The following is an 11620-nucleotide window of genomic DNA, read 5'->3' as shown; positions in this document are numbered from 1 at the left end:
AGGAGGTGGGCAAGATGTTTACGTCCCGCTCATCTCCGCCCCTCCGCTTCTATTGGGTGGCTGCCGCGTGACGTTGCTGTGACGCCGAACGTCCCTCCCACTCCAGGAAGTGGATGTTCGCCGCCCACATCGAGGTAGTATGGAAGGTAAGTACGTGTGACGGGAAATAATCGTTTGTGCGACACGGTCAACAAATTGAAAGTGCCGCACATACGATGGGGGCGTGTCACATCGCATACGATATCGTATGCAAAATTGTAATGTGTAAAGCAGCCTTTACACACGCACACATGTACAATCGTAGCTGAAAATGTTGGTACCCTTGAAATTATTGCAGAAAATGAAGTATTTCTCCCAGATCCAGAATATTATTGCAATTACACATTTTGCTAAACAGAGGCATATTTAATTGTGTATACTGGAAGAACACTGAAAAAAAACAAAAACAGAAGATATGTCAAGCTAGACATAATTTAACATAAAACCCCCAAAATGGACTGGCATGTTATGATCCAGAACCATGGAAGACCACCACAAATCATTGGCATAAGGTGACAAGAGCATTGGCAACTAATCTGGCCGCCATCCCCTTACTAACCATCACAACTAGAAGTAGCCGAGGGGTGAACTAACATCCTGTGCACCGCGAACCCAGCCGGAGAACTAACTATCCTAAAGGTAGGAAAGATGAATAACTCTCTGCCTCAGAAAATAGACAAGAATAGCTAGCCCCCCACATTCAAAGACTGTGGTGATAAAGGAAAGACACAAAACACAGGTAGATTACAGGATTAGCAAAAGGTGAGGCCCCCGCTGACTAAAATAGGAAAGGACAGGAAAGGGACTGATGGTGGCCAGAGAAAAACCCTGCAAAATACCAACTTCCTGATAGTACAAAAAGGCCCTCAGATCGCACGATCTGAACTCCGTCCTATACCAGGTGCCCTTGTCATACCAATGAACAGAAAACAAGAATCATAACAAAGTCAACAAGCCACAAACACATGGACCCAAAGGAGCTATACTCCACACAGAACTGCAGGGAGTTCCCCAACAATCCAATGAAGGGGAAAATCCCTGCAAGCAAATAACCTGAAACCAACCATAGCAAATGTCAAACCCAGATAAACAAAAGAACCAGACAATAAATAAAGAGCAAGCACTTATCTGGGGAAGATGTGGTGTAGAGCAGGATTAAGCAGGCTGGAGATACAAAGAACTGACATCCGGCAACAGCCTGCAATCAGACCAGGATTTAAATAAGCAGAGAGTTAGCAAAGGAAACACCCACTGCACAACACACCTGGTCCAAGTCCAAACCATTCCTGGCCACCAGAGGGAGCCTCCCAGCAGCCAAAACATAACTAACATTCACAACACTGGCATCTTTCAAAAAATGTGGGTAAACAACTTTGTTTCAAGCAAGTGATGATCGTTCAAATCTGCGGCAAGTAACATGTGTGGGCAGTATGAAAATCACACCTGAAACCAGATAAAAGGGGAGACGTTAAGTAAATATTTGCATTGTGTGTCTGTGTGTTCGCCACACTAAGCATGGAGAACAGAAAGAGAACAGAATCTTCAGAGGTTTTGAAAACCAATATTGTTGAAAAATATCAAGATTAGAAGTCTATCTCTAGAGATCTTGATGTTCCTTTGTCCAATGTGTTCAACATAATCAAGACGTTTACAACCCATTGCATAGTAGCTATTCTCCATGGACATGGATGGCAGAGAAAAATTGATGAAAGGTTTCAAAGCAGGATAGTCCGGATCATGAATAAGCAGGCCCAATCAGGTTCAGGGTGTATCAGTTTAAGTACAAATTATAGGTCAACATTTCAATTAAATGAAATGTTATGGCTAAAGACCAAGGAAGACCCCACTCCTGAGACAGAGACATTGAAAAGCAAGTTTTCTAAAATGTACATAAGTACATCAAAATCCTTGTTAGAAAGTGCCTTGTGGACATATGAGACCATGATGGAGCTTTTTGTTAAAGCACATAATTCTACTGTTTCCCAAAAACAGAATGAAGAAAGAAAAGAACACAATACATACAGTAAAATATGATGGAGGTTAAAAGATATTTTGAGATTGTTTTGCTGCCTCTGGCACTGGGTTGCCTTACTGTTTGCAAGAGATCATGAAAGCTAAAGATCACCAAAGGATTTTAGGCTGAAATGCAGTGTGCCTTGTCAGAAAGCTGGGATGCCATCCTGAGTCATGGGTCTTCCAGCGGGGCAATGACCCCAAACATACTTCTAGAAGCACCCAGAAGCACTGGAGAGTTCTGAAGTGGCAGCAATGAGTACGGATCTAAATCCCATTGAACATTTGTGAAGAGATCTTAAAATTGCTGTTGGGAGAAGACGCCTTTAAATATGAGAGACCTGAGAAGTTTGCAAAACCAGCCAAGGTAAAACAAACTGCTGGGGGCTGATATTGTCAGAGTTTGAAGGGCCATGGTTATTTGGCCCTTCCCAGCCCAAAAATATAAACCCCAACTGCCTAGATGTGGCACATCCATTAGATCCAACAAGATATATTTGGATGACAACTGAACATACAGTGTTCAGTACGAGCCCCAAAACTTAACTCATCCCTAATAAAAGTGACTTCTTATTGTTTAAGGAAAGAACACATATATTAACCCCGACGGTCAGATTTTGACCCTAAATTGAAGTGTCTAATACGCCTGTGCAAAAATAAAGGTTGCAGTAACAGATTCAGCTGTGACATTGGCTATGGTGATTACAGAAGCCTTTGTTATTAGCTGTTTATAGAGGTGTTATCTATCAGTGTAATTCTGCCTATTATAATATGTAGTCTGGCTGAAAATTCTTTCTGAAAGTACGGGAAGCACGAGTCTAAAGGGCCCGTTACACGCTACGATATATCTAACGATATGTCATCGGGGTCACGTCGTAAGTGACGCACATCCAGCATTGTTTAAGGAAAGAACACATATATTAACCCCGACGGTCAGATTTTGACCCTAAATTGAAGTGTCTAATACGCCTGTGCAAAAATAAAGGTTGCAGTAACAGATTCAGCTGTGACATTGGCTATGGTGATTACAGAAGCCTTTGTTATTAGCTGTTTATAGAGGTGTTATCTATCAGTGTAATTCTGCCTATTATAATATGTAGTCTGGCTGAAAATTCTTTCTGAAAGTACGGGAAGCACGAGTCTAAAGGGCCCGTTACACGCTACGATATATCTAACGATATGTCATCGGGGTCACGTCGCACATCCAGCATTGTTTGTTATATCATAGCGTGTGACAGCTACAAGCGACTGAACGAGCAAAAATACTTACCTTATCGTCGCTCATTTTCAAAAAAATCTAACGTCCTTCTGCGCGCTGGTTGTTCATTGTTCCCGAGGCAGCACACATCGCTCCGTGTGACACCCTGGGAACGATGAACTGCAGCTTACCTGCGTCCCACCGGCAATGCGGAAGGAAGGAGGTGGGCGGGATGTTTATGTCCCGCTCATCTCCGCCCCTCTGCTTCTATTGGCCGGCCGCTGTGTGACGTCGCTGTGACGCCGAACGTCACTCCCCCTTCAGGAAGAGTATGTTCGCCGCCCACAGAGAGGTTGTTTGGAAGGTAAGCACGTGTGACGGGGGTTACCGACTTTGTGCAACACTGGCAACAAATTGCCCGTGTTGCACAAACGATGGGGGCGGGTGCGATCCCACAATAAATCGCCACGTGTAAAGCGGCCTTAAGGGTCTGTGCACACTGGGTAGATGAGTTTCTTAAGCAAAATACGCACCCTCTGGCAGAATTCCGCACCTGCAGCAAAAAAACACACCCAAAATCCGCATGCGGTTTTACTGCGGTTTTGCCGCAATTTTGTCTTTGCGTTTTTAACCATTATCAATGACAAACCGCAAATACAAGGAAATATGGGCTAGTGTTAAAATTGCAAGATTACGATTTCTTTTTAAATAAAGATTGTGATAATCATCATCATCATACACAGCATACCAAAAAATAAAATAATAAAGCATGTAACACAAAAACCTGATTTAAACAATAGAGTATGTTTTAATGATTCCTTCCCATTAAGATCTCAAAGGGTCATAGAGCCCTGCACAGAGGTAACTGTCAAAGTGATGGCGTCTCTAAAGCCCGCTTTACACGTTACAATTTCGCATGCGATTTTGTATGCGATTTGCAACGCCCCCATCGTATGTGTAGCACGTTCAATTTGTTGAACGTGCCGCACATACGAGTAACCCCCGTCACACGTACTTACCCGTCCATACGACCTCGCTGTGGGCGGCGAACGTCCACTTCCTGGTGTGGGAGGGACGTTCAGCGTCAAATCGACGTCACACGGCAGCCGACCAATAGAAGCGGAGGGGCGGAGCTAAGCGGGATGTAAACCTCCCGCCCACCTCTTTCCTTCCGCATTGTGGGCCGGGAGCCGCAGGACGCTGGTAAGATCTGTACATCGTTCCCGGGTGTCACACACTGCGATGTGCGCTACCCCGGGTACGATGAACAATCTAACGTGCAATTCTAGAGACAGGTACGATGTGTATGCGATGAACGTTTTAACGTTCAATCGCAATCGCACGTACCTGTCACACACTGCAATGTACTTACAATGTCGGATGTGCGTCACTTACGACATGACCCCGCCGACACATTGTAAGATACATTGCAGCGTGTAAAGCGGGCTTAAGCTCTGGGGATCTCCTTAAGTGATCTGGACATGGCTTCCAAATGGCTTCAAATCTCTCAGGGGTATCAGTTATGGTTCCATTGATGTCTTCACAAACCAATATTTGGTTCATTCTGCCATTGAGCACTTTCCACTGTGATATGTTTTGTAGTTAGTGCAAAAAATTGTACACTGTGCAGTGTTCAAAAAAAAATATCTCTGAGAGTTTGTCTCTTTTGAATATTTGGCAGAAGATAATATTGTGATTTGTTTTTAATAAGGGAGGATAAAAGCAATGTGTGGTTACACCAGGTAAACAAATGTACCATAAATTACCATGACTGCCCTACTGCAGAGGCTTCCCAACCCATTCAATTTTTAACCCACCAACCCATTCAATTCCCACTCCCCATCCCTTAATGAACACATAACACCATTATTGGATAAATTGGCCGGATCAGCCCCTTTTATTAACAAACAATACAAATAAATAACCATTTATATAAACACAAGGGAGGTTCTTGGAGCCCCAAAACCTGACAGACACCAAATTTAATTAATCAAACCATCTGGCATTCTTGCCCCCAGCTGTGATCACAAGATCGGGGCACCTCCGTTGCCAGAAACCCTTGTCCCTAACCGACTCTCAGTAGAGCCCACCCTAGAGAGCCCTCAAGTCTGCCAGGCAGTTACCATTTCAGAATAAATGAGGGGGGTGGTCCCCATCCATCCGATGTACCACCCCCCACCCCAACATTTCCACCAACTCCAAGAACCCCCCTCACCACTGCTCGCCGAAATTATCCGAGCACATTACGGTAAAAGACCGTTACTCCAGCTCCACCCCCACAAAAGATTGAAACACAGGGCGGGAGGGCGGGACTTTCTCTGTTGGTGCCTTGCGGTGATATGGTGGACCCCCTCTCCCATGGACATATATATAACATCCCACCCCTTCTAGCCTCCCCTGGCCCTATCATCCCACCTCTTAAACTACTTACTCCACAAAAGCCCGCTCTTCCCCTGCAGCTAAATTAACCACTTGGTTGCCCTGTAAAGGAGAGTCATGGGTCACCACGCCCATGGCTCTGCTTTGGCTCCGTTCTTCCTGGAACATCACGTCCTCTGAGGGAATGATTAGGAACTATAAAGTAATTTTGATGGAGGTAGATTGGACCACAAGGCCACATGCACACGTTGAGTATTTGGTGAGTTTTTTTTACCTCAGTATTTGTAGCCAAAACCAGGAGTGGGTGATAAATACAGACGTGGTGCCCGTGTTTCTATTATACTTTTCCTCTGATTGTTCCACTCCTGGTTTTGGCTACAAATACTGAGGTGTTGTGAATGTTAGTTATGTTTTGGCTGCTGGGAGGCTCCCTCTGGTGACCAGGAATGGTTTGGACTTGGACCAGGTGTGTTGTGCAGTGGGCGTTTCCTTTGCTAACTCTCTGCTTATTTAAATCCTGGTCTGATTGCAGGCTGTTGCCGGATGTCAGTTGCTCTTTGTATCTCCAGCCTGCTTAATCCTGCTCTACACCACATCTTCCCCAGATAAGTGCTTGGTCTTTATTTATTGTCTGGTTCTTTTGTTTATCTGGGTTTGTCATTTGCTGTGGTTATTTTCAGTTTATCCGCTTGCAGGGATTTTCCCCCTCAGTGGCTTGTTGGGGAACTCCCTGCAGTTCTGTGTGGAGTATAGCTCCTTTGGGTCCATGTGTTTGTGGCTTGTTGACTTTGTTATGATTCTTGTATTCTGTTCATTGGTATGACAAGGGCACCTGGTATAGGATGGAGTTCAGATCGTGCGATCTGAGGGCCTTTTTGTTCTATCAGGAAGTTGGTATTTTGCAGGGTTTTTCTCTGGCCACCATCAGTCCCTTTCCTGTCCTTTCCTATTTTAGTCAGCGGGGGCCTCACCTTTTGCTAATCCTGTCATTTACCTGTGTATTGTGTTTTTCCTATATCACCGCAGTCTTTGAATGTGGGGGGCTAGCTATTCTTGTCTATTTTCTGAGGCAGAGAGTTATTCATCTTTCCTACCTTTAGGATAGTTAGTTCTCCTGCTGAGTTCGCGGTGCACAGGATGTTAGTTCACCCCTCGGCTACTTCTAGTTGTGATGGTTAGTAAGGGGATGGCGGCCAGATTAGTTGCCAATGCTCTTGTCACCTTTTGCCAATGATTTGTGGTGGTCTTCCATGGTTCCGGATCATAACACTGAGGCAAAAAACTCATCAAATACTCAATGTGTGCACATGGCCTAAAACGTCAGTCAAGGAGACTTGATTGCTGTCCTTGGAGAAGAAGTTGTATGAGCTTTCTAATGAAAAGGTTCTGCAAAATTCTGCCACACATTACTTTATAGCTATAAAGCCCGCTTTACACACTACAATATATCTTACGATGTGTCGGGGGGGTTACGTCGTAAGTGACGCACATCCGGCATCGTAAGGTACATTGTAGTGTGTAACAGCTACGTGCGATTGCGATTGAACAGTAAAACGTTCATCGCACGAACGTCGTATATTCCTCATAAATTGAACGTTAGGTCGTTCATCGTACCCGAGGTAGCACACATTGCAGTGTGTGACACCCCGGGAACGATGAACAGATCTTACCTGCGTCCTGCGGCTCCCGGCCGGCAATGCGGAAGGAAGGAGGTGGGCGGGATGTTTACGTCCCGCTCATCTCCGCCCCTCCGCTTCTATTAGCCGGCTGCCGCGTGACGTTGATGTGACGCCGAACGTCCCTCCCACTCCAGGAAGTGGACGTTCGCCGCCCACATCGAGGTTGTATGGACGGGTAAGTACGTGTGACGGGGGTTAATCGTTTATGCGGCACATGCAACAAAATTAAACGTGCTGCACATACGATGGGGGTGGTTACGATCGCATACTATATCGTATGCGAAATCGGAACATGTAAAGCAGGCTTTAGTTTTATTTCATGTAGTGGAACATTACATGTTGAATAAAGGTATGAAGTGATTTCCCAACGTAAAGCACCTCACTGGTGTTTTTTTATTTTAACCCTTGGAATTGTATGATTAATATTTGATCCCTACCTGTAGTAAAATACCCACTTGTTCCCGTCTTCTGTTCTTGGCCCTGCACTGGTCCTCTTCTGCTGGTTCTGACTAGCTGTATCACTCCATTGTTTGGCAGGTGGGCCAGAAGTCATTTCTCAATTTCTGTAGGTCTGTGTATGAGGCATTGTTAGACTCACATGGAGAGCTCATGACCGTTAGCTATAACTTGTGATCAGTCACAAGATGGTGGAACGGGACTGGAGTGGCACCGGAAAGAACAGAAGACGGTAGCTGGTATTTTATGACAGGCAGCCAATAGACATTAGTGATACCACTCCTGGGCTGAAATAATAATAAAAAAAACACAGGGATGCTTTAAAGAGAAATTCCCATCTTTAAGATCCTACCCCAATATGTAGTAGGTATAATAATATAAGTAAATACCTCCAGTTAGAAATGTAGTATAGTTCTCCTGATATAGCCAAGTCTCTTACCTCATGTGCAGGGCATTACAGCTTAACTATCCATGGTTACAACCACAAGCAACTAACTGTCAACCAAATCTTAGATGATCAACTTATCATGATTTATTTTATAATGCATAGTTTATAGTCCATCATATTTCAGGATGTGACTGGATTTGTAAAATTCAACAATGAAGAGGGGTCATTCTCTCCTCCAGTTTCTTTATTTATAGATATGGCATGGATAGATAGATAGATAGATAGATAGATAGATAGAGGGATAGAGGGATAGATAGATAGATAGTTTGATGGATAGATAGAGGGATAGATAGAGGGATAGATAGATAGGTAATTTGATGGATAGATAGATAGAGGGATAGATAGATAGATAGATAGATAGATAGTTTGATGGATAGATAGAGGGATAGATAGAGGGATAGATAGATAGATAGGTAATTTGATGGATAGATAGATAGAGGGATAGATAGATAGATAGATAGTTTGATGGATAGATAGAGGGATAGATAGAGGGATAGATAGATAGGTAATTTGATGGATAGATAGATAGAGGGATAGATAGATAGATAGATAGATAGATAGATAGATAGTTTGATGGATAGATAGATAGATATATAGATAGATAGATAGAGGGATGGATGGATGGATAGACTGATGGAGAGATATATTACTATATTTATATATGGATTTAAGGTATATATCACATAGATGAATGATCAGTATAAGCTATATAAAATGTTAATAGACAGATACAAGATATACGATAGATGGATATTACCCAGATGTGATATAGATATTGGATAAATATTAGATGATAGAAAAACACACTATGGCTGTATTTTATAATGAGGCCGAAAAAGGCTTATACTCATCAGCTGTAGAGATGGATAGTTGGATAATAGAGAGATGGATAATGGAGAATTATTTGATCGATACGGGATAGATATTAGATAGTAAACAATGATACAAAGATAGATAATGTATGGATAGATATACAGATAGATAGAGTTTCATAAGTTAATGATGCCTCTCTACATGAAGCACATACCTCAGTAGCAAATTGTTGTAGCCCTCCAATATTAATTGGACCTTCTTCCGTTGCATATAAATTGCATCCACCTACACAAAGGTCTGATGTCGGACATACCATTCCACATGTCAAGCCAAGCGGGTTATCAGAAAGTATAGTCCTGGCAGCTCCGTAGTAGTTCTGCAGACACAATTAAGTCATCTTCATTAAAAACCCATTAACGATAACATGGACGTAATACAGAGCTGCAAGCAATCATTTTTACAGGTTGTCATGATGAATCTTTTTACTTGCTAAAGGACACAGAGAGATATGAAATATACACCGCTTTTATGGGCATAGATATGTAACATAATACACAAAGCTTTGCATGTCAGCCATGATGACAAATGTGCAATCTGTGACTTCCATACCATGTGACCTTGTCTTATACCGCTGTCCAGATTTATTCGCTCAGGTGTATGAGGCTAATAACATTTTGATACAGACTGCATACATTGCATGCAATTTTATTATATTTTAAAGAAGGAGTGTCACAAAAGTGAGTACACCTGTCACATTTTTGTAATTTTTTTAATATAACGTTTTATGGGACAACACTGAAGATCTGACACTGATACAATGTGCAGTCGTCAGTGTGCAGCTTGTATAACAGGGTAAATTTGGTGTCCTCTAAGTAACTCAACGCACAGCCGTTAATGTCAAAACCACTGGAATCAAAAGTGAGTACACCCCCAAGTGAAAATAGTGAAATGGTGCACAGTTTCAATATTTTGTGTGTCCAACATTTTTTTCAAACTCTGCCCTAAGTCTTTTGGGCATAGAGGTCACAAGAGCTTCACAGAGCTTCATATTGGATCATCTTCCAGTTCCAAGGCAGTGGTGGTCTTGGAGGTGTGTTTGAGGTCATAAACATGTTGGAAAACAAAGGGAGGGGATCAGTCACAATACATATTGGCATTTATGCTTCCCTCAATGAACTGTAGATCCCCACAGCTGGTAGCTTTCATGTAGCCCCAAACACTCTCACTACTATGTCTTGACTGTAGGCAAGACACACTCCTCATCTGGCTGCTGGCCCTCACACTTGACACCATACCAACCAATTAAGTTTATTTTGGTCTCATATGACCACAGGACAAAGTTCCAGTAATCCATGTCCTCCGTCTTCTTGCCTTCAGAAAACTGCAGGCTTCTTCAGAAAACTGCAGGCATAATCTTTAGAAGAGGCTTCCTTCTGGGATGACAGCCATGTCGACCAATTTGATGCCGTGTGCGGTGTATGGTCTGAGTACTGACAGGCAGAACACCCACCCCTGTAACGTCTGCAGCAATGCTTGCAGCATTTATATGTCTATTATGCAAAGACAACCTCTGGATATGATACTGGGCATGTGCGCTCAACGTCTTTGGTTCACCATGGTGAGGCCTGTTCTGAGTGGATCCTGTCTTGTTAAACTGCTGTATGGTCATGGCCACCATGCTGCAGCTCAGTTTCATGGTGTTAACAATCTTCTTATAGCCTAGACCATCTTTATGAAGAGGAACAATTATTTTTTTAGATCCTCAGAGAATTCTTTGCCATGGGGAGCCATGTTGAACTTCCAGCGACTAGTATGAGAGCGTGTATGACCTATAAAACACCTGCTCTATTCACACCTGAGATCTTGTTACACTAAGAAGTTACAAGACACTGGCAGGGATAATGACTAATTGGGCATGATTTGGCCATTTTCACATATAGTGTACTCACTTTTGCTGCCAGCATTTCAGACATTAATGGCTGTGTGTTGAGTTCTTCAGAAGACACCAAATTTATAATGTTATACAATCTGTAGACTGACTACTTTACAATTTATTAAAGGCTCATGTCTTCAGTTTTATTTACAAAAATGTGATGGGTGAACTCACTTTTGTTATGTACTGTATTTTTTTCCAGCTGGTCTAAATAACTATGTTCTCCTGAATCTGACACTGTTCTTTTTGTTCCTAAGGGGCCCTTTGCACACTACGACATCGCAAGCCGATGCTGCGATGCCGGGCGCGATAGTCTCCGCCCCCATTGCAGCTGCGATATCATGGTGTTAGCTGCCGTAGCGAACATTATCGCTATGGCAGCTTCACATGCGCTCACCTGCCCTGCGACGTTGCTCTGGCTGGCGACCCGCCTCCTTCCTAATGGGGCGGGTCGTGTGGCATCACAGCGACGTCACAAGGCAGGCGGCCAATAGAAGCAGAGGCGCGGAGATGATCGGAACGTAAACATCCCGCCCACCTCTTTCCTTCCGCATTGCAGATGGGACGCAGGTAGGAGATGTTCCTCGCTTCTGCGACTTCATACACAGCGATGTGTGCTGCCGCAGGAACGAGGAACAACATCGTACCGTCGCAGCAGCCAA

At 43.5% G+C, this 11620-nt stretch overlaps 1 protein-coding gene across 2 annotated transcripts in view; it reads right to left on the bottom strand.

Moving 5' to 3' along the window:
• The window catches only part of DPYD (dihydropyrimidine dehydrogenase), a 1712944-nt gene that overhangs the window by 1118155 nt on the left and 583169 nt on the right, over positions 1-11620 (bottom strand). For both annotated transcript variants that reach the window (XM_075321045.1, XM_075321044.1), the window contains exon 5: positions 9240-9401. In XM_075321045.1, coding sequence (XP_075177160.1) covers positions 9240-9401 — 162 coding nt within the window. The remainder of the gene's footprint in view (positions 1-9239; positions 9402-11620) is intronic.

This window comes from Anomaloglossus baeobatrachus, chromosome 8, assembly GCF_048569485.1.
Source record: "Anomaloglossus baeobatrachus isolate aAnoBae1 chromosome 8, aAnoBae1.hap1, whole genome shotgun sequence".
NCBI lineage: Eukaryota > Metazoa > Chordata > Amphibia > Anura > Aromobatidae > Anomaloglossus > Anomaloglossus baeobatrachus.
This window is presented reverse-complemented; position numbering and strand designations above follow the sequence as displayed.